The sequence below is a fragment of the Alligator mississippiensis genome, chromosome 1 (assembly GCF_030867095.1).
Source record: "Alligator mississippiensis isolate rAllMis1 chromosome 1, rAllMis1, whole genome shotgun sequence".
Lineage (NCBI taxonomy): Eukaryota > Metazoa > Chordata > Crocodylia > Alligatoridae > Alligator > Alligator mississippiensis.
In genome coordinates this window covers 40,995,442-41,017,151 of record NC_081824.1, presented here as the reverse complement: position 1 = coordinate 41,017,151, position 21,710 = coordinate 40,995,442, and the positions used below count along the sequence as shown (strand labels likewise).

Genomic DNA, 21,710 nt, shown 5'->3' with positions numbered 1-21,710 from the left:
TGCATGGCTTGCCACCTTTCCAGGTTGAAAAAGAAATGGATCAGGGCATCAGCCTCTGCCAGTTCTTGGCAGCGGTCACAAATCCCCACGCTCTGGGCTCTGCCCTCTGCCAGCTCCCGCAGGTGCTTCTTCCGAAGCTTAAGGTTCTCAAATAGCCCTGTGTCACCACCAGCATCATGTAGGGCCATCTCAAGATCTGCTACATCCTCCTCCAACCCCCAGACCTGGTAGCAGAGCTCGCTTGTTGCCAGCTGAGTGTATTACTGGCAGAAGGCTCTGATCTGCACCTTTCCCACATGCCACTATTGCTTCTAGGAGGAAAAGGTGGTTTTCACAGTCTCCCATGTCTGCCATAAATAGGCAAAGCAGTCATGGAACTGAGCGTCCTGCAGCAACCTGGTGTTAAAGCACCAGTAGGGCACCCAGGGACACACTCTGCCAAGGAGACTCAGTTCACAAAAAATAAGACTGTGATCTGAGAGTTCAGATGGAATAATGCAGCTGCCATGCAGGACTGGCAGGCAATGCTTGGATGATGTGTAAGTGGTCAAATCTTGTCATAGCAATTCCACCAGTGGTCACCTTCAGCCAAGTGTACTGCCTCATGTTAGTGTGGAAATGGCGTCAAATGTCAACGAGGTCCACTGCCTCCAAAGCAGTTAGTAGCTGCTAGGCCAAGGGCGGATGGGGTTCTGGCCTGTTCTGGTCAAGCCACTCATCAACCATGTAATTAAAGTCCCCGCCAAGGAAGAGAAGGTCGTCACCGTTGGCTGCAGTCCACAAAAAGTCAGCCAGGGTCTCAAAGAAGGCAGTCTGTTTTTGCCCAACAGTGGCCTGCATAGACATTAATTAGGAGGAGGCAATGTTATGCTAAGAAGATACGAACAGTTAACCGGTGGTCAAGGACGACCTCTTGGGCTACCGCCGAGTCAGGAGGGACCGCTGCAGCACAAGAGGGTCATGACCCCTTCAATGAGGGAGGTGTCATGACTCAGGAAGTTATGGCCCCTCCAGGCAGCATGCCAGCGGACTTGATTATGTGTCAGTGCACATTCTTGTACTGGGTGTAGAAGGGTGTAGATAGGGGGACAGGCAAAGCCAAAAGAACACAGAGAAACACCAGAGAAGCAGGCATGCAGGACAGGGAAAAACCAGGCCTACGGCTTGCCAGCCAGTACTCCACATAACAGGCACCCAGCATCACTCGCGAGCTTGCTTAGGCAAAAATTATAACTCTGCATCCTCAGAGTGGAGTGCAGTGCTGCTGCTGCGGTCTTGGCAGAAAGCACAAATGTCTCAGGTTCCGGGAACCATTTACAAATATACTGTGCAACCTTCTAGTGGTGCTTGGTCTGGTCAAGAAATTCAGTAAGGCATTCAGCAGAGTAACCAACACCGGGAGGTTCCTCAGGAGCAGGAACAGATTCTGGCTCTAGGATGGGGACCCTCCCCCTGGAGGCAGGCACTTTAGCTGAATTGGGGGATGCCGCCTTTTGAGGCAGGGCTTCCGTCAACTCAACCTCAGAGGCAGAATCAAAATACGACCCTGAGGAGGAGGAGATGTACAAGATGTGCTCAGAGAGCTGCCGAGTCCTGCAGGAGTGGGACATGCCCCCTCACTAGGACTCTCGGCATTAGGCCCTGTGGGAGCAACGTCCTCTGAGGAGTGCCCGGGGGTGTTGGGTATCAGTCCCTGATCTCTTTGGGGGAGTGCTCTCCTGGGCTGGGCTGTCTCACTCTTGGAGCCACTTGGGGCTCCCAGAGGGCGCAATCTCCACGTCGACCTTGTCAGGCTCAGGGACCTGAGAATTGGGGTGAGGGTCATCGGGTAGGGTCATTTGGGTAGATCTTCATAGTTCGACTAATGGTAAAACGATGATAGTTTACACCACATGAGGGTCCCTTGTTGATGTCATTGTTCCTCCCACTGGTAATACTGTTCTCCCAACCCCCAGGTGCTTTGGGAAAATAAATCAGTCAATTCATGAAGCTTTGGGGGTATGCAGAGGCGAGGGTAATAGCCACCTATATAGAGAGCCTATCCATAAAGTAAGAAACTCTATGTAAATTTGTGACATATTATTTGTACTATCTGAGATATAATACAGTAATTGATAGCTGAAATTGTATAAAGTGAAAAAGATAAGACTTCTGCAGTCCATAAAAATCCTGGGCAAGGCTCAATTAAATAATAAAAGCAATGGCATCACTACTAATTCTGCTGTCTGGTATTAAGCAGGTTATGTGAAAAACTGCTTTGCATGTGGATACCAGGTTTTTAGATCTGTATGACGTTTAATATCAAATGCTGCCAGGCACGTATATTTTCCTTTATCACAGCAGACTGTGCAAATATCACAGATTGTGCCATATAACTGAGCAGAGATAATAAAACCAGGCTGCTTGTTGTTTACGGGCAAAGGTCTTGATCCTACGAGGTACTGAACAACCCCAATCCCCACTGAAGTAGATGGGAACTGAGAGAATATACCACTTTGCAAAATCAGGTGCAAAGGTCAATAGAATTTGTTATCCTTGTGTTCTCAGTGTTTGATTGTCCAGCAAAAGATGTCTTGGGACTGTTTTTTTTTTTTTTCCACAGGTGCTGAGCACTCTCACAGTAGCATTTTCTATTTAGTTTGTACTCCCTTTAAGTGATGGGACTGCACAGTGCAAGACAGTGTAGAATCAAGTTCTATGTGTGCTGTATATTTATGGTATATTCCTGACTTCATTAGATGTATTTGTTACAAATGTGTAACTACAACTATCTAACGGTGTAGATTCTGGAACAATTTTAAAACTGTTTGGGGTTATGGGGCCAGATTTTTTCCTGCTGTAATTCAACATGGCTTGATCAGTGTGTGGAAGTATTATATCAGTGCCCCCTGCTGGAGAGTCTGGACCTGGGGTTTTTCATTGTTATGGTTGCTGTTTCATATATTAGAGCACCCCAAAAGTATTAATATGGCATTATTTCTTTTCACCCATGTATTATTGCTTACCTAAGGAAGTTCCAGCTTAACTGAAAAAGAGCACTTTGTGCCTGAAAACTTGTCCAGCATTTCTCCTAACTATACTGTTCATCCAGTCAAGGTATTACCAAAACACTTTGCTTCTTACAAACTGAGTATCTTTTTAGTAATTTGTTAAATTAAATAAACTTTAAATTTACAGCATTAGGAAAGAGCTGTCCCTAGACACGTCTACACTGTGACATTATTTGTACTATCTAATAGTACAAATAATAGTTTTTCCTAATATGCGTTAAATTTAGTACCTCCAAGTGAGGTACTAAATAAATGCGCATTAGGCTGCCCTAATGCACAGTAGTGAAAGCTCACTCTGTTTTAGTGTTGCTTAATGTGCAGTAACCTATTTTACTATGCATTAGTATATTTCCATGTTTTTTATGTGACACTTTAATGTGTAGTTAAATAGGCTACTACACATTAAAGTGCACATGTAGACATGCCCCCTATCCCCTAAGCCATCTGTTTTCATAAAACAATCATGCTATTATTTTGTATATGCACCCATTTTCATCCAAACCAGAACTAGTATCAAAAGTCAACCCTAGAAAAAGAGAAGTTACAAAATAAAAATAATCAGAAGGTTTGTATTCTTTACAATAATTTGTTAGATTTTAATCCTCCAGCTTTTTTAAAGATAGCTATACTGGCTAATAAATATTACCAATTACTGAGTTACTAGTAACCAGTCATGACCTCAGGGATGATAAAAACGGTATATAGTTCAGACCAAAGTAAAAAATGAATTAAGGAAGATGATTCAATGTTTAAATGTCTTTTAAATATGCCAACTAAATTTGATGAATTAGGGCACGTTTTAATGTTCAGTTCCTTCATTTAAACTACTATGTCATTTTGCTCTTTAAAGATCATTTTGCAAACTGCAGTTAAATTTTGGTCTTTGGTATTATTTTTCAAAGGGGTCAAAATAAATATCACAGTGCTTTCTCATTAGATCACTTGTCATTTAACAATCTGTGATTCTTTTAATCCAGTAATATATCTTATCTATGAAAATGTAAATTTTAAATGCCCTTCAAGAGTTCTAGAATTCTGATTTTTCCCATTGTCTTCTTACTGTTCTGAACAAATGGACACCTGTGAATTCTTTAAACTAGGCAGTCATTGAAGACCAGTTCTGTAAAAGAAATACTGATTTTAAAGAAAGCTCTCTGAAAGGTAAAATTGTGGCCTATAAAGTTAGGGGGAAAATCTGTTTTAATTTAATACATCTTGCAGTTTAAATTGTTTAAAATAACATTGTTTTATGGGTAGAAATTTTTGCAAAAATTCCTTGATGATACTTTCAGATCAAACATAAAAACATAATCTTATTAACCAAAGACCCAGTATTTAGCAGCAATTAGTCTCTGCAGTTGCTAAGCTGAAAAAGCTCTGTAGGCAGCTACAGATTGGAACCCTGAGAGCATTTCTGTTTCAGTACCCCTAAAAACAATTACTGACTGTCACAGAGAGCTGGCTTTAGCCTTCTCTGCTACTTCTGCCCAGACTTGGGATCTTTTTAGCTCTGCCTACTCCTTTTTTCTCTGTGTCAATATAATCATTCTCAGGGCTGTTGGAGAACGCTGTGTGGTGTCTCTGTACAAAGGCAGCTGACTGGGAAATACTATTTGGAAGTAACTTGAGAAACCAAATTGTCTAAGACAGAGAATTTAAAATAAAAGATCAGTGAGGTAATTGAGTACTAAAGTTAGTCAGGTTTAAAAACAAAAGTATTGAGCTGGGACAGGTCAAATAGCCAAATCCCTATTAACAAAATCCGTAAGTCTTATGTAAAGTTAGAAGTTGTCAAATGCAAACCTACTCAAACTTTAAGGAAAACTCTGCCACACACAACAAAGAAAGATCCTCTCCTTTATTCATCATTATTATTACTTTTTATTACAGCAGTCCTTAGAAGGATTGTATTTTATTAGGCTGTGGCAGAAGGCCACCTCTGTTTCTCCCCAAAAACTCTGCTCTGTGACAATTTGGTTAGGATGGGCCCAGCAGAGGGTGCACACCTTACCCTATCTCTTTAGGTAACCTGAGCTGGATACATTCCTGAGGGAGAGGGGAAACCTGCTCCCTCTGTCTACATGACTGGCATCTTATACCTGGGTGAGGGGCTTGATCCCTGGGGAGCTAGGAACTGCCAGTCTGCCCAGCAACTAGTGATGCATTTCAAATTGGTTGGCTGACAACCAACAGGTGCTGGCCTCCGTTGGACCAGGTAAATGAGGTCACAAGGGCTATATAAGTTAAGGACTGCCCAGGAGGTGGGGGCAGCAGCCATGAGGAAGACTCAGAGAGAGAGAAGAGCTGAACCATCTGAAACTTTCTCTCTCTCTCAAAACTCATGATCAAGGAACTGCCTGCCTCCAGAAGGAATCTCCACCTGCCTCTGGATGATACTTGTGAGTATGCTACCTGAGATCTAAGTAGATATATAGCTTGCAGTAACTCAGATGCATGATCACAGGCTACCCAGCCATGGGAATTTGCTCTATGGGATTTCTCTGATATTGCTCTACGCTGTACCCTATTCCAACCCTACACCTTGTAACCAATAAAATTCTCCTTTGTACCTAGTGTGGGAGACTTATTGGGAGTGGGTCTAGATTATGCCTTGGGGTCCCCTTGGTTTGGCAGACTAAGGGAGACCACTACTTGTGCTTCTGACTGAGGGAAGCATCCCAAGTTCTTGAAGTAAATCAAGTACCCTCGAGGGCTACTAGGCCTGTGTTTCCCAGGGTGCACAGAGCCAGAATCAAGCCCAGCCCTGGGTGGTGGCAGTGGAACCCCCAAGCTAGTGAGTGTGCTCCAGAAAGGGGGTCGGCCAGACATGAGGCTCCCCCAGGGAGGCACTCGGAGCCTGGAAGGTGGTCGGGCGCAGTGAGGTGGGTGGCTCAATGCTGGAGCGCCCCCTACTGGCCTGCCACATAGGCATTGTACAAATAGACTCATAGATTGTAAGGCCAGAAGGGACCTTGGAAGATCATCGGGTCCAGCCCCCTGCACCAAGCAGGAAAGATAACTGGAGGTCAGGTGATGCCAGCAAGATGACTGTCTACTCTCCTCTTGAAGATTTCCAGGGTAGGTTATTGCACTACCTCTGGAGGGAGCTTATTCCACAGTCTGGACACTAACTGTGAAGAAGCTTTTCCTAATGTTGAGCCTGAATTGATCTTCCAGGACTTTGTGGCCATTACTCCTGGTTTTCCCCTCGGGTGCCCTGGTGAACAGTGGCTCACCGAGCCCTTGATGTACTCCCTTAGTGTAGTGGTAAGCTGCTGCCAGGTCCCCTCTCAGCCTTCTTTTCCTCAGGCTGAAAAGTCCCAGATCCCTCATCCTTTCCTCGTATGGCTTGCCTTTTAAGACTCTGATCATACAGTTGGGTCTTCTTTGGACTCTGTCAAGCTTCTCCATTTCCTTGTTAAAGTGTGCTGCCCAGAACTAGATGCAGTACTCCAGCTGCGGTCTCACCAGTGCTGATTAGAGCGGAAGAATCACCTCCTTGGTTTTGCTGGAGATACATCAATTGATGCATGCCAGAGCATTATTTGCCCTACTGGCTACAGCACCGCACTGCCGGCTTATATTCATACTGTGGTCTATTATTACCCCCAGGTCCCTTTCATTCTTGGTGCTAGTCAGTTTGGTGTTGCCAAGCCTGTAGGTGTGTTGGGGATTACTTGTCCCGAGGTGAAGCACTTTACATTTCTCAATGTTGAACTTCGTCAGAATCTGATCTGCCCAACTTGCTAACCTGTCTAGGTCTGCCTGTATCTGCAGCCCATTTTCAGCGTGACCACACTTCCCCATAACTTGGTGTCATCTGCGAACTTAAATATAAATTAAATATATTTATATATATAAATATATAGCAGTCTCTCTGCCCTGAAGGGGCAAAAGCTTGCAAAGATTTTTTCCAACTGTTTAGTTAATCTAATAAAAGATATCACATCTACCCAAAGAACTTTGCCTGCCTCTGCCCTGAAGAGCATCCAAACTTTTGATATCTCTAATTGACTCTAGTGCATAAAGATCAGATCCCAAACCCCTCTTTTGTAGATCCTCATTGTCACCACTATCAGCATTACAGATGAATAAAACCATTGCAACTACCTTTTAGAAAAGTCAGAGCCTGAAAATACCAATTTCCCATGTAATGTTCTTGAAATCTTTTCAGTATTGCTTTTGATTGCTGTAGACCATTAAGTTTTATTGCATTAGGTAGCCACAGTTTTTCACCATTGGACAAGTTATAGCCTGCTGATGCTTTAAGTTTCACTAAAAATATCTTTCTTGCTTGCTTTCTCTCTTTCTTTCTTTTTTTCTTGCTTTCTTTTGCTACTTAAACCAACCTTAAATTAATTTATGGTGATTATTTGGTGCACCATAGAAAACGCATCTAATCTATAATGATGGGAAAGGAAACAATGGATGGAAAATAAGGAGAGTGAAACACAAGTGACTGATAAAGATGAAATTTGATCTTTGGATATGAATATCTTAAACATCTTCCAAAAAGTCCATTGTATGGATCCCTGGGCAAGTACAGAAAAGCTATACTTTTCAGATCCACAGTTCAAATATGCATGAGCCAGATGGGACTCCAGGATGCACACAAGGATCCAGCCCTGTACTACCGCTTCTCAGCTACAAGCCCCAAAATCAGGGCCCCGTGCTGCTTCCCTGGGGTGTGTGCTGCCAGATAAGTGCCCCATATTGCCTCCCTCTGTTCCACACCATCTACCTGGGCCCTGTGCCATCAGATTGGGCCTTGCATCACTTCTACCTAGACACTCTATGCCTAAACTGGGCCCCGGGCCACCTCTGTGCAGCGATCCAGCATGCTGTCTGGCCCACAGAAAAATGGCAGCAGGGGAGCAGCATTTGGTGCCACCACTCCCCCGCCACCAAATTTTGGGACCCCCACTAAAAGTCCTCTGTGCTTTTCACTCTCTTCTCACTAGGGCTGTGTGAAATGGCTATGTTTTGATTAGGTTTCAGATTTGGACATTTTGGAGGGACAGTGATTCATTTGGTGTTTCGAATCAGTGTTCTGTTTTGATTCCGACAAATCTCTTTCAGAGTTTCAACGCTGTTTTGGTGATTCGGCCATAGGCTATAATAGGGAATCACTAAAATGCCTACAACTTTGTCATTTTGTGTCTGATTCAGATGAAAGTTGCAGGGATGGTTGCCCCTTCTGAGGGCATGAAGCCTTCCAAGTTTCAAGGAGATAGGTACAGGGGTGTAACAGGGAACCCTGAAGGGGTTACCAGAAGGCGGGTTGAGGGTTCAGAGGGGAAGGAAAGACCCTAGACGAAAGAGAAGGTGGGGTTGTAACAGGGAACCCTAACCCTGTTACCAGAAGACAGGTCACCCCTTTAAGATCAGGATTTTCTGTGCACAGTGCGCTGTTAAGGTAGGGGTTAAAAGTTAAGGCAGGCCAGCTGGCCAGGTAACCAGAAGGGGGCAGGCCAGGACTATAAAAACCCTGGGCTGGGCAGCAGTTGGGGCTGGCAGCTAAGGGAGAAGGAGTGCATATGAGAGCTCCATGGTGAGGCTGGGTGAGTGATCCAAAGGCTGAAGGAACTACTGAGGAACCCAGAGAAGCAGCTGCAACCCCAGAGGAAGGATGATAGCTGACAGTGGGGAGCAGAAGCACAACCCCTGAATAAATGTAAGCTGGTGTGCTGTCTTCTTTGATCATCTTTTTCTGGTGGCAGTTATAGCCCGTGGACAGACTGTTTGTGGGGGTTTTTTGAATAACACCGGCGGTTTGGGAGACACTAGTGGGAAAGGGGGAGGCCTCATTGGGACCCCACTTCACCATGGGGTCCTGGTGCCCATGTGGGTGCAGTATCTGGGGTGTACTAACCCCGGCGCCAGAGAAGGCGCGCTATTCGGGGTACATAGGCCCTGGCATCAGTGTGGGCGCAGGATTTGGGGGGGGGGCATGGAACCTAGTGCCAGAGGGCGCAATCCTAAAAGGCTGGAGTAGTTTGGTGCCCCTGAGGTGAACTTTTGTTTTTTTGGTCCTTACATAATGCCATGGTAAAAAAGAAAAAGCAAAAATGGAACTCAGCTTGGGAATTTGGGGCTTGGCCATTCTCCCCACCCCTTTCAACCCCGCCCCCCCCCCCCGTGTCTGAATTGGGACCAGGACACACTCCTTTCACCCCAAAGCCAGATTGGGGCCAAGCCACGCCCACTTCCTGTGAGCTGGATTGGGCCCACCCATCAGATCTGGCCCATGGAGGTACTGGGTATTGCCTACCCAATCTGTGGGGCAAAGAAGTAGAGCACCACTGGCTTAGAGTAATGGCAGAAGAGATTAGGGATTACTTAAAGAAGGCAGATGCTTTCAAGCTGCCAGAGCTGGATACAATGGACCTGGGGTACTGAAGGAATTGGCTGAAGCAATTTCAGAGTGACTGGCTACCCTTTTTGAGAACTCATGGGCTAGGTACACACATTCAAAAAGCCTGAGCCTGAATTGATTCAATCACTGCTTGTTAGTCTAACCTGGCTAGGCTAAACCAGTTTATAACCATAAAGACATCCCCTCTGGACTGAAAAAAATGCAGGCACATGCCTGCAGTGGCTCAGGCTAGAAGCCAGGGGGTGTTAGAGCAGTCGTCCCTTCCCTTTCACAGTGCTGAGCTGAGGGGGCATGGCCAGGCCCTGGCAGGACACTGTGATTAGGGAGGGCTCCCCCACCCCCTTCTGACCAGCCCAGCAGAGAATTGATAACTCAGTATTTATCACCCCTAACACAGTGTTTATCAACCTATTAAGAGAATAACAGAGGGACATCACCAGCTACATTTGATTCTATATTTGTCCCATCTGCCATAGCATGGACTGTAGCCAGCATGTGGTCTGCTAGCTAATGCTGAGAGGTGTCTCTGTAAAGCAGAGCAGACAGCAGAATCCCTGCCAAGGCGGGGAAGCAGAAGCCAGGCAGATGCCTGCAGTCTTTGCCGGAGCTCCAGCCAGGGAGCAGAGGGGAGGGGCCAGCACTGCTGTGGATCAGAGAGCCCTGTCCAGTCCAGAGAGCATGCCAGGATGCTGGGGGAGTCTGATTTAACTTAAACCACCAAGGGATCTGGGACAGACATTGCATAAACCGCATTGACCCAAATCAGTTAAGTCTGAATCAGTTATTTTAAACCAGTTTCAGCCATTTTCAAACTTGTTTATGTGCACTGAACTTCTGTTCTGTTATAAGTTTAAACCAGTTTCTGATCACTTAAACCAGTTTATGTGTAAACTGCCATTGAGGTTTGGTGAGGTCCCGGACGACTGGAAAAGGGCAAATACAGTACCTTCCATGCAGTGTAGCATAAAATTGTTTAATTTTATTATCTCGAATTTGCAACTTGTTGTTGAATCTTTCCTTGTTCTTCTATTATGAAAAATACATGGTCTATTTTCTCTCTTACGTTCATTCTTTTTTATTAGAGGCTTTCTTATATATCTTATCTCTGATATAAATAGTCCAAGAATTTTCATTGTCTGGCCATGTCTACATAACTGATTTGCAATACTTCCAAGTAACATCCACAAATACACTGTGCTGCTACCTAAAGCATTGAAACCATTTGTGCTGTGCCTAGCCTAACTAAATAGCACAGCTGAATGATAGTGGCATGCCTTCCCTCATGTCAGCTAGCCCACTAGCTCTGTATGGATAAAGCTCCACGGTGTGAGACAGAAATGACAATTTTCACTTGATCTGACCACAGAATGCACTTTATAGCTGTGACCAAACACAAGTGCACGTCTGCAGACAACTTCAAAAATGGCAGATTGGGTGAAAATCTGGGGGGGCAGATGGAGATGTTTCAAAAACGAAATATCTGTAACTTGTCTGTGCTGCCTGCCAGACTCCAGCTGTTTTCAAAATGAGAGGATAGAAAAGGAAGTAGAGGTAGTTAGATCTGGGTTTTTTTCAGCCCCTGCTGGAGGGTGGGGCAGGTGTATTGGAACCCCCCAAGGTTGGGTGGGGGCTCCAATTCACCCACCCCACCCTCCAGAGCCAGCTGAGGAACCCCTAGAATGAGCTCCCTCCTCTTCCTTTCCCTCCTCCCAGTCTGAAACAGGGCCAGGCTGGGAGAGAAGAGGGGTCATTGCTACGGGAAACCGGCTGCAGGCTCCCAGCCAGCAAAGTGTTCTCAGTTACAGCGGGAAGCTGCACTTTTCTCTGCGCCCCACGTGTTTGTGTTTAGAAGCATGCCTTTCACACTGCAGTATGCTTGAGACACTACTCTGAAACTAAATTCACCAATTAGCTTATCCACATGTACTATAAACTTCTAAATCTGCTGTAGTCTTTTAAAGCTGGGATGACATTACTGAATACTGTTTTGGAAGTGTAGGGGGTAACCTTGTTTATACCGTGGCTTTATAATCAGAGATGTGGGGTGGAAAATTTTCGAAAACAACATTTTCTGGAGAATTTTCCAGTGCTTTATTTTTCCATGGGAAATTTTCCATTTCTAAAAATTCATTGTTTCATAAAATTTATTCGTAATAATGAATGGATGCCAATACAATATTAGGCAAGCTTGGTAGTTTCAAATTTGTGATTAATGTTTTTCAGGTGGAAAAACATTAATCACATCCATAGGAAGTATGTGAGAGAGTACATATATGTTTTATTGTTGCGTAAACAGGAGGGTAAATACACTCGCATAATAATACAAACCAAAAATCAGGTTATGAATTCATCTAATTTGCTGTCCAGTTCAAATCAAAACCAAAGCTAAAATTCTTATTTCATCTCAGACTGTAAGTGAAAGCAAAACCAAAATTAAAACTGTGATTAATTTTTGTTTCACTTTCAGTTCAACAAACACACAGAGCAGTGTCTCATTACTTTTCTTGAGTTGGGAAAGTTGGAAGTGTTTGTGTAAGATCTGTTAGGTTTTAGTGCTTTTGGTTTGAAGTAGTCATAATCGTGCCTTATCAGGAAAAAACTAGTGTTGCAGCATCATTATAATGAAGTTCAAGCCACTGAAGGAAGGAAGAAAGTTGGTATATGTAAATATTGGGGGCAGGAGTATGCTAACAACACAACAAGAATGAAGAACAATTTAATAAAGTGTATAAACTGTCCTGAAAAAATACAAGCCATTTACAGAAAGCTAATACAACGAAGTGGTGGAGGAACATCATCTGAGAAAAGTCTACTTCAGGAATCCTATGTAAGTAAACAAATTAATAATTTAAACAACACTCAGTATAGACTAGCATCTATATTGTTTTAAAACATTATAATTTTAAAAGCTGTTAATGCAACTCTGGACTATTATTTATTTATTTATTTAAAATATTTGTATGCTGCTTTTCTGCTTGCACTGAGCACCCAAAGTGGCTTAGGCTTAACAATAAATTTTTTTTAAATTACATAATAGCTAAATAGTTAACTGTTTCAACCCAGCAGAGTGATACTTCCCTTTGGCTCTGCAGTCCCAGGGCAACTGAGCAACAGGTTGAGCAGCAGAATATTCTGTCTGGCAGGGAGGAGGGAAGCAAGCTCCTTCTGATGGATGAGACCAGACTAGAATAAGCTAAAATAAAAATCTTTTCCCCCTTTTGTTGCAGGAACTTGGTAGCTCAAGTGAAATAGTAGATCTGCAGAAAATGAAAATGTTGAGCTGCCAGGTCTGGTGGAAGAAGAAGCAGGATCCTCACTTTCAAGATCACTGTCACCAGATATGCGATCCACCACAAGTAGTTGTTCAAGACAGTCAAGCTTTGTATCAAGCTTTGTGGACAAAATGTCAAAAGAAAATCAAGAAAAAGCAGATGAGACATTAGCTGGAGCTATATTTGCAAGAAGTATACCTCTTCCCATAACTGATAATACTGGAAGTAACATTACAAACTAATTCACCCATCATATAAGTTACTGTCATGTTATCGCTTATCACATTCTTTCTTAGATAGAGAGTATGACAGAGTTCAAACAATGATTATTCAAAGCATTGGCCAAGTACAATCACTGACTCTGATGTCAGATGGATGGACTGATATACAAGGAAATCCTTAATTGAACATTATGCTAGCAACACCTGAACCAATATTCTTGAAAGCAATTGCAACCAAATCTTCTCGTCATGCAGGTGAATACATAGCCCAATTACTGAGTGAAGAGATTGAAAGTGCAGGCCCCTCCAGGGTACAAGCCCTTGTAAACAACTGATAATGTGAGTAACATGAAAGCTGCATGGCAAATATTAAAGGCAAAGTATCCTCATTTAATAGTATTTGGCTTTCTTGGTCATGGGTTGAATCTTCTGGCAAAGGACATAGTAAATGTGAATACAATGAAGACAATATTGGCAAACTGCAAAGCAATTGTGAAGGTATTCAAGAATCATCATGTTGCTAATCAGACTTTGAAGAAATTACACAAAGAGAAGCAAGGGCAGGAAAATGCCCTTTTATTGCCAGAAGAAACTAGATGGGGCTTGACTACAAAGTGTTTAGATAGTTTGCTGTGCACAAAGAACTGTTTGCAGCGTGCTTCAATAGATGACACGGTATCCCAGATTATTCCTGTGAACATTTGGAAGCAGATTCTCGACAACGTGTTCTGGGTCCGAGTTCAACGAGCATTCAATTTGCTGCTACCTTTTTCAGTGGCTGTCAAGAAACTTGAAGGAGATACACCAAGCCTTTCAAATATTTCAGAGATATTCAGACAACTGAATGAAAATCTGATTGAGCTTTTGCTGCCTTCACCTCTATTCAAAGAAGAAGAAGTAGTAAAACAAACATGCCTATCTTCAAGAAAGGGAGGAAAGTAGATCTGGGAAACTACATGCCCATCAGCCTGACATCTATCCTGGGGAAGATCTTGGAAAAAGTAATGGAAAAGAGACCATTCTTGACAAACTGGCTGATGGAAACATCCTGAGGGATAGCCAGCACAGGTTTGCTGCAGGTAGGTCTTGCCTAACCACTCTCATCTCCTATGACTAGGTGACACTTCACCTGGACGAGGGAGAAGAGATTGACGTCACATATCTGGACTTTAAAAAAGCTTTTGATCTGCTATTCCATGTTCATCTCATAGAAAAACTGGCCAACTGTGGCCTCGGCTACATCACAGTCTGCTGGCTGGGGAATTGGCTCTGTGGTCAGACCCAGAGAGTGGTAGCCAACAGAAGTCAATCATTGTGGTGTGCCACGACCAGTGGGGTCCCCCAAGGTTCCGTCCTTGGGCCTATACTCTTTAACATCTTCATTAATAATGTGGACATTGGTGTCAGAAGCAGACTGGCCATGTTTACTGATGACACCAAACTTTGGGGTAAAGCATCCTCACCTGAGGACAGGATCGTGATCCAGGACAACCTTGACAGGCTTAGAAAATGGGCAAATGAAAACCTGATGGTGTTCAATGCCAAAAAATGCAAGGTACTCCACCTTGGGAAGAAAAACCCGCAGCATGCTTATAGGCTCGGCCGTGCTACGCTTGCTAGCACCACGATCAAAAGGGACTTGGGGGTCATGATTGACCACAAGATGAATGTGAGCCACCAATGTGTTGTTGCAGCTGGTAAAGCAAGCAAAACTCTGTCTTGCATCCATAGATGCTTCTCTAGCAAATCCCAGGATGTCATCCTCCCTCTGTACTCGGCCTTGGTGAGGCCACAGCTGGAGTACTGCATCCAGTTCTGGGCTCCGCAATTTAAAAAGGGTGTGGAGAAGCTTGAGAGAGTCCAGAGAAGAGCCACACTCATGATCAGAGGGCAGAAAATAGGCCTTATGATGAGAGGCTGAGAGCTATGGGACCTTTCAGCCTGGAAAAGCGCAGGCTCAGCGGGGACCTGGTAGCTACCTGGTAGCTACTTACAAGTATATAAGGGGTGTACATCAGGATCTGGGGGAATGCCTGTTCACCAGAGCGCCCCAAGAGATGACAAGGTCAAACAGTCACAAACTCCTCCAAAACAGTTTCAGGCTGGACATAAGAAAGAACTTCCTTGTCTGAGTCCCCAAAGGCCTGGAATAGACTGCCGCCAGAGGTGGCGCAAGCACCTACTCTGAATTCCTTTAAGAGACATTTGGATGTTTATCTTGCTGGGATCCTTTGACCCTAGCTGACTTCCTGCCCCTGGGGCAGGGGGCTGGACTCGATGATCTTCCAAGGTCCCTTCCAGTCCTAATGTCTATTAACTCTGTGAAATGTTTACTAAGATATCTGAGTTTTACTCTCATCCAGTTCATCTGGCAGCAAACCTTTTGGATCCTCAACAAAGAGAATGGCATTTATCAGAAGATGAATTATCTACTGCTCTCAATACAATTCTGGATGTAGCTAAAAATGTCCCCAACATTGATTAAATAGCTGTGATGACAGACATTGCCAAGTACCACGTGAAAGAAAAACTTTGCAGCAAACACATCATTTGGCAGGCAGCAGAGAATATGTCTCCTCTCACATAGTGGAAGAGATACTGTAACACCCGACTGTTGTCCAGGTTTGCTCTAAGGATCCTAAGCATTCCACCAACAGCAGGTTCTTGTGAACGGAATTGGAAAGCTTTCACCTCAATCAAGACAAACAAGAGGAATAGACTAACAAATAAATGCACTGGTAAGCTGGTTTCTGTTTCTCAAAATCTCTTGCTTCTAGAGAATCAGTCAGAAGCACAATTAGTGAAGAAGATGCAGTGTGATGATAAGTTGCCCTTACCCATAGACTCATTGGTAAAAGCATCCTTTAGCGAAAAAGAATGTGGTTCAAGTAGTTCTGAATCAGATTTGCCTCAATCTGATTCTGAAATAGAATTAATAAGTGCGAGTGATTCTACAGACAGTGACAGTGAAACTGGAGGTGCCGCAGTGACCTCAGTAGAAGAGAGTTAAACTGTTGAAGTAGATGAATGGACAACCATGGCATGTCGTGCATGGTTCTTTGGGTGTGCTAACATTCGTGTGTCAACAGGTTTCAGTGCCTTGGGTTTTTTTCTTAAACTTAACCAAACAATGTAAGGGGAGTACATGCTATTGTGTATTGTCTTCACGTTTTTACAGGTATTCTAATAAAAATAATTTCTTTCCACATAAAGCTTTGAATTTGTTTGAATATAACACTTAAACCACATTAAGTGTGCTGTATTCAATTTTTTTCCTAATCAAATATTTCAATTCAAATACTCATGGCTATTGGGACATAAAATTAACATGGGGGTACTTTTTTAGTTTTGTTTACTAAATATAAGTCAAATAAGCATGCTAAATCAGATCATGCTCTATTTAGGGAATTAGGAAATTTTCCAGAAATTTTTTCAATTCAAAATTTTCTGGAAAACCCACAGCTTTGTTTGTAATGTTTTCTCTCTTATTTTCCATCCTATTTCTTATTCTTTGAGTTTACTTTTTTGGTCACTGATGCACAATGAATACATGTATTAATTGAGCTGTCCACAGTACTACACAGATCTTTTTTCCTGAATTGCTACAGTTCATTTAGGACCTAGTAATGAGCTATACAAAATATGCCCTGTCATGTGTACTACTTCACATATATTAACATTTAATTTTATCTACTATTGTGGTTAATTGTATTATTAACTACCACCTATGTTACAGTACCTGACAGTGTATTTGATGATTAGCTAGCAGTGAGAACCATTCAATAATCAAGGGAAAATAGGAATCCTGACTTTCTTTAGGACTCATATTTACAGAATGATATTCAAGTAGTGCAGGAGGAAAGTTCAGAAAAGAATCATAATAATTACCAGAGGAAAGCCAAACATAATCAAGAAAACTCGGTAAAACATGGGGCCTGATTCTATTTATATCGGTGTAAATCAGAAGCGACTGAAGTCAATAGTAATACACCACTGGGAGGACAATATACATGGAAGACTCTATTCCTTCTACCAGGCTCAGGCTGTTTGCTTCAAAATTCTCACTGTCCTGAACTACAAAGTATAGGGACACTTCTGGGCTTAGACTCAGTTGCCTGGATTTCAAGCACAACAGCATGTTGAGCAGTTTGGCAGGTGGCCTAGATGAGAACAGCTTTCATGACCAGGAACTCTGTGGTTATGCCTACAGATGGGAAAGGGATTTCAGAGAAGAAAAGTTATCGAACTTGACAATAGAATCCACCTAGTCTTACAAAGTTATTCCAGTCAAGTCAAAATTAGATTTAGAAATGTACCGTTATGCTTTGTTTGTATTTTCTTCCCCCATTCATCCCTGCTTTCAGCTTTGATATTTTACTCCTCCAGGGTTACACAGACGTTATTTTTCCTACATCCCATATGTCCAAATCCTCCATAAAGATGTTTAGCTCAAATGTCATGCATGTGAAACTCGACAGTTCGGGTACAAAGTAGTTTTCTTGTGTCTTTAACATGCTGCAGTGTTCAATTGCAATACAGCAAATTTATTTTTATACAGCCTCCTTCAATAGAATGTATAAAAAATTACTTTGCAGTGAGTCATCTGTCAACTGAAGAACTAAAGGTCTTGTAGCAATATTAAAAAAGGAAGTAGCTCAGAGCTGACAGAGTTCAAGACAGAAGGGGAAGCACAAATGAAAGAGTTCCCCAACTATTGAGACAATAAAGGTGGGGGGGATGCAGGGTGATGGGCTAACCAGACAGGTTGTGGATTTCAAAGGCAGGACGAGTGAATCTCAGAACATTTTGAAAATCAGAAGTACGGATGTGATTCACTGATCCATTACCCATTGCTATGCTAGCATATATCCCTTATCTTAAAAGCCATCTCATAAAATAGAGATGGAGTCCAGTATTGTAAGACTGAGTTCAAAATATGAAAGTAAAAGAAAATAAGAGCTAAGTTACTTTGATTTCTAAAGTAATAGAGTAGAATAGCAGCTGTATTTAGGGCTCCCTTAAGTTTAAGAGCAAGTGATGATTTCTCAGTTAATTAGACAGGAAATGATTATAGGCACAAATAAGGAATTCACTAGCACAGTAAAAGAATGGCTTCTGACAATCATCTGTGGGTAATGACAAACAGGCTTTCATTCTGAGGTGATGTGTGGGAGAGGAAGTAAACTCAAGGTCACAGATGACTTCACAGTTCTGCTTTTGGGTACAGAGATAAGATCTGAATACAGAAGCATAAAAGCTGAGTCAGAGAGAGGAATTTCTTCCCCTTGACATTTGAGCCTTTTGAAGAATTTAGTAGTAAGGAAATTATACTGTAGTCAGAGAATGATCGAATCAACACAGGTAGAGACATCCAAGCTTGTTACTTGGACATCCAAGCTTATTACATCCTTCTACTTCAGACGTTTTTCTCAAAGAGGTAATGTTTTCAGGTAGAACTAGTGGTGAGGTGTCCCAAAGGGAGAAGAGAAAAGAAAAGAGACAAAGCTGAAGTGCAAATTATTCTCTGGAGGCACAGCCTATAGCAGGACATGGAGGGGCTGCAACAGCCTTTTGCAAGATCTTCTACATGCTTCCTTCCTGTGCATGGCTAGCTCCTCCTACTGGTATCAAGAGGGACAAGATTTAGGCTCCACCTTCATCTCATGTCTCCTTTTGTCATTAGAGCTTCTGTGAATGATACAACCCATATTACCATTTTCACTTGAATCTAAGACAAGGATTTTTCCCCAATCAGCGTGGGGGAACTAAAGCCTCATCTTAAACTTGAGTACTGGCCTGGGGTAGGCAGCAGTTCAGCTCCAGCATTGGCCCACACTTGGGGCTCACTGAAGCCAAAGTTGGGCCACTGCCTGTCCTGGGGCTGAAATGGCTCATTTGGCAGGAGAGATGGCATGCAGTCAGGAGAAGCACGGGGCAGATTGTGGGGTGGAGGGGAGGAGCCTGCAGCCTTCCCCCTCCACCTTTGCCCCCCCCATGCCTATGTCTGTGCTTGCTCCCCACCCCCTGTCTCCCTCATCTTCCCCCTCCTTACTTAACTTCTGCTCCATTCCAGCCCCAACCTGGCTTGACTGGGAATTGCCTTTGCTTCTTTCTGACCAGGGTGGGCCAGGGCTCCTCTGTGTCCTAGAAGAGCAGAGCTGCAGAATAAGGTGGGGAGGATGGGCAGGGAATGGGTTAGTAGAGAGGAAGGCTGTACGGAGGACGATGTGGGGCAGGGGGTAGGGCTTCAGGGAGAAATAGGGGTGGGGAAAGCAGGCTGCAAGGGGCAGGCACAGGCACAAAGCTACCGGGTAGGGGACAGAAACAGGCAGTAGGGGGCAGGCACAAGTATGGAGGGCAGGCAGCAGCAGGGCATATACCAGGGGGCATATGGCGAGGGGTGGGCACAAGCACTGTGAGACAAGGGCTAGAGGAGCAAGGGTCAGGTGTCTGGCACCCTCCTCCCTGCCACTGTTTTCTCTACCCCAGCAGTTATTTAAGGTGACCTTCCACTAATTTGATTCCACTAATTAGATTCTCTACATATAAACTTGTAACAAATTCAACAAATTTATAATTTTCCATGTATAGAGTCTAATTATTGGAGGCTGCATCTTAAATTTGAAGTAGTCTTGGATTTGAGTACATATAGTATGTTTTGTTCCTGTACAGGGCTGTCTCCCACTCTGTAGAACTATATATTATGGCTCTGAACATGGAGGCCACATCTATCAAAAATATGAGGGGTCGGGATGCCATGGAATGTAGAGTGGAAGAATAATCTGGTTTTAATCTTTTCATGCTCTCAAAATATAGAGTACTAAAAGTCACACCAAGAAAAAGGAGTAAGATTAGCAGCACCTAAGCTGGTCAAAAGGGATATAAGTGGTTACACAGCCAATTTTATTTACAACTATCATGTCTTTCTCAAATCTGCAGAGGAGGATTATCAAGGACAACCCAAACGAAAGTGCACTCGAAGAAAGAAACAAAAGAACACTTTGCAAAACCCTGGTAATTTACATGGAGAACAAACAGAATTGGAGAAGCATGGGACTCTGTTTCAAGATAATTTACAGCTGCAGCAGACAGACAGCCCCAGAATAAGCAAAAACAAAAAAAGGAAAATGAAAAAGAAATGGCAAAAAGAAAAAATGAGAGCAGGTGGCTTGCTAACAAAAAACACTTGTGTGGATTTTACATACCAGCCTGACAAAAGCAACAGTGATGGAGGAGTAGACTTTGAAGACATAGATGAAAAAGCAGATGGTATTCTGGACTTCTTGCAAGCAACAAGAGAAATATATTTCACTGACAGTATGTACCATCCTTTCTAATATCTTTTCAATATCATTTACAAGTTGAAATTAGAAGAAAATATACCTATACTTATTTTTATACAGAATGGGCCAAATCCATCACTGGTATGAGGCAGTGATGTCAGTTAAAGTTGCAAGTTCTCAGAGATCATAACAATCCAATCTCATTTTAAATACCCAGATAAGTACCAGGTATAAAAGATATGGCTTTAATCTTTTTCCTCATCTGTAGAATGCATATACAATCGCTTCCTCAGTTTCATAAAGCATTTTGTAAACTTTGGAAAAAAAGTGCAAAATCATCCATATTTTTCTTCCTTCTGTGAACAAACATCTAGATGAGCTGCTCAGTATCAGAATTCTTTAAATGAGGGCAATAGATACTGTTGCAGATTCATTCTTGCCCCTCAGCCTATGTTCTAGAAATCTTCCTTTTCCCCAGTGCATGATTCATTTGTAGAACATAGAAAGAGGTAGACTGACTTTCCAACTCACCGTTCACCTAGTGGAAATGGGAATTCATGACAGGAACTATATTTAGAGGATTTGTTGATCCTGTAGATATGATAGAAGAGTGAGGTTTTGGGAATCTGTATCCAGTCAAGATGCCTAGCACTTAACAAAAAAAGGCACTTAACAACAGACCCTGATGTCCTCCTGAATTCTAATTCAGGGACTCAGATCAGATAGATCCCCATTATTTCAACATTCTTCCCTTGGAGTTCTGTTCTGTGAGGCTTCTGCCACAATAGCACTTCAGAGGTAGCTGTGCTTCAGTGATGGGTAAATGGTTCTCTATACATAATCTGAAGCAAATTTGGTATCATCTAAAATTAAAAGTGTTATATAAGCACAAGCATTTGCTATTTACATTGTTGGGACCCAGGACATATCTTTAAAACTAAAATTGTCCGTGTAAAAACTGGGAAAAGTAGTGTAACCTTTCCACAACACACAGCTTTGACTATCTTTGGGGAATCTTAAATAGCTTGCTTGCCTATATGTGTCCATCATAAACCAGAACTGTCAAGAGTCAGTCTCATAACATTTACTTTTAAAATGTAGCACAACGTTGAAAAATGATTTTATGGGGTTTTGTATTTATGTTTCTCAATTTTCAGCCAAAATAGTAAAATTTTTTGTAAAAAGATGTCCACTCTGTCAAATCTGCATGTGAAGTCTGTGATCTGACAGTCAGGTTTTTTCTGGTTCATTGTAATTCTATCAGTAATAAAAATGTTGCCATTTGCATGTTTGATTAAGTATTGCTCTTACTTACATTAATATAAATCCAAGGTAGCTCTCCTGGCTTGTGGAGTTACCCTGGGCTTACAACCACTTAACTGGGAAGAGTGTTTTATTAATATTTAGTTGCTTATATCTGTCCAGAATGGAAACCTGCTCACTTTCCCATAACTGCTTTGGCCATACGGGTCTATCAAAAAGTATTCAGATTGCTAGTTTTTATGAAC

At 42.7% G+C, this 21,710-nt stretch overlaps 1 protein-coding gene across 3 annotated transcripts in view; it reads left to right on the top strand.

Annotated features, from left to right (window-relative positions):
- The window catches only part of ERICH1 (glutamate rich 1), a 135,764-nt gene that overhangs the window by 103,383 nt on the left and 10,671 nt on the right, over positions 1-21,710 (top strand). For all 3 annotated transcript variants that reach the window (XM_014610418.3, XM_059730055.1, XM_059730049.1), the window contains one exon: positions 19,859-20,236. In XM_014610418.3, coding sequence (XP_014465904.1) covers positions 19,859-20,236 — 378 coding nt within the window. The remainder of the gene's footprint in view (positions 1-19,858; positions 20,237-21,710) is intronic.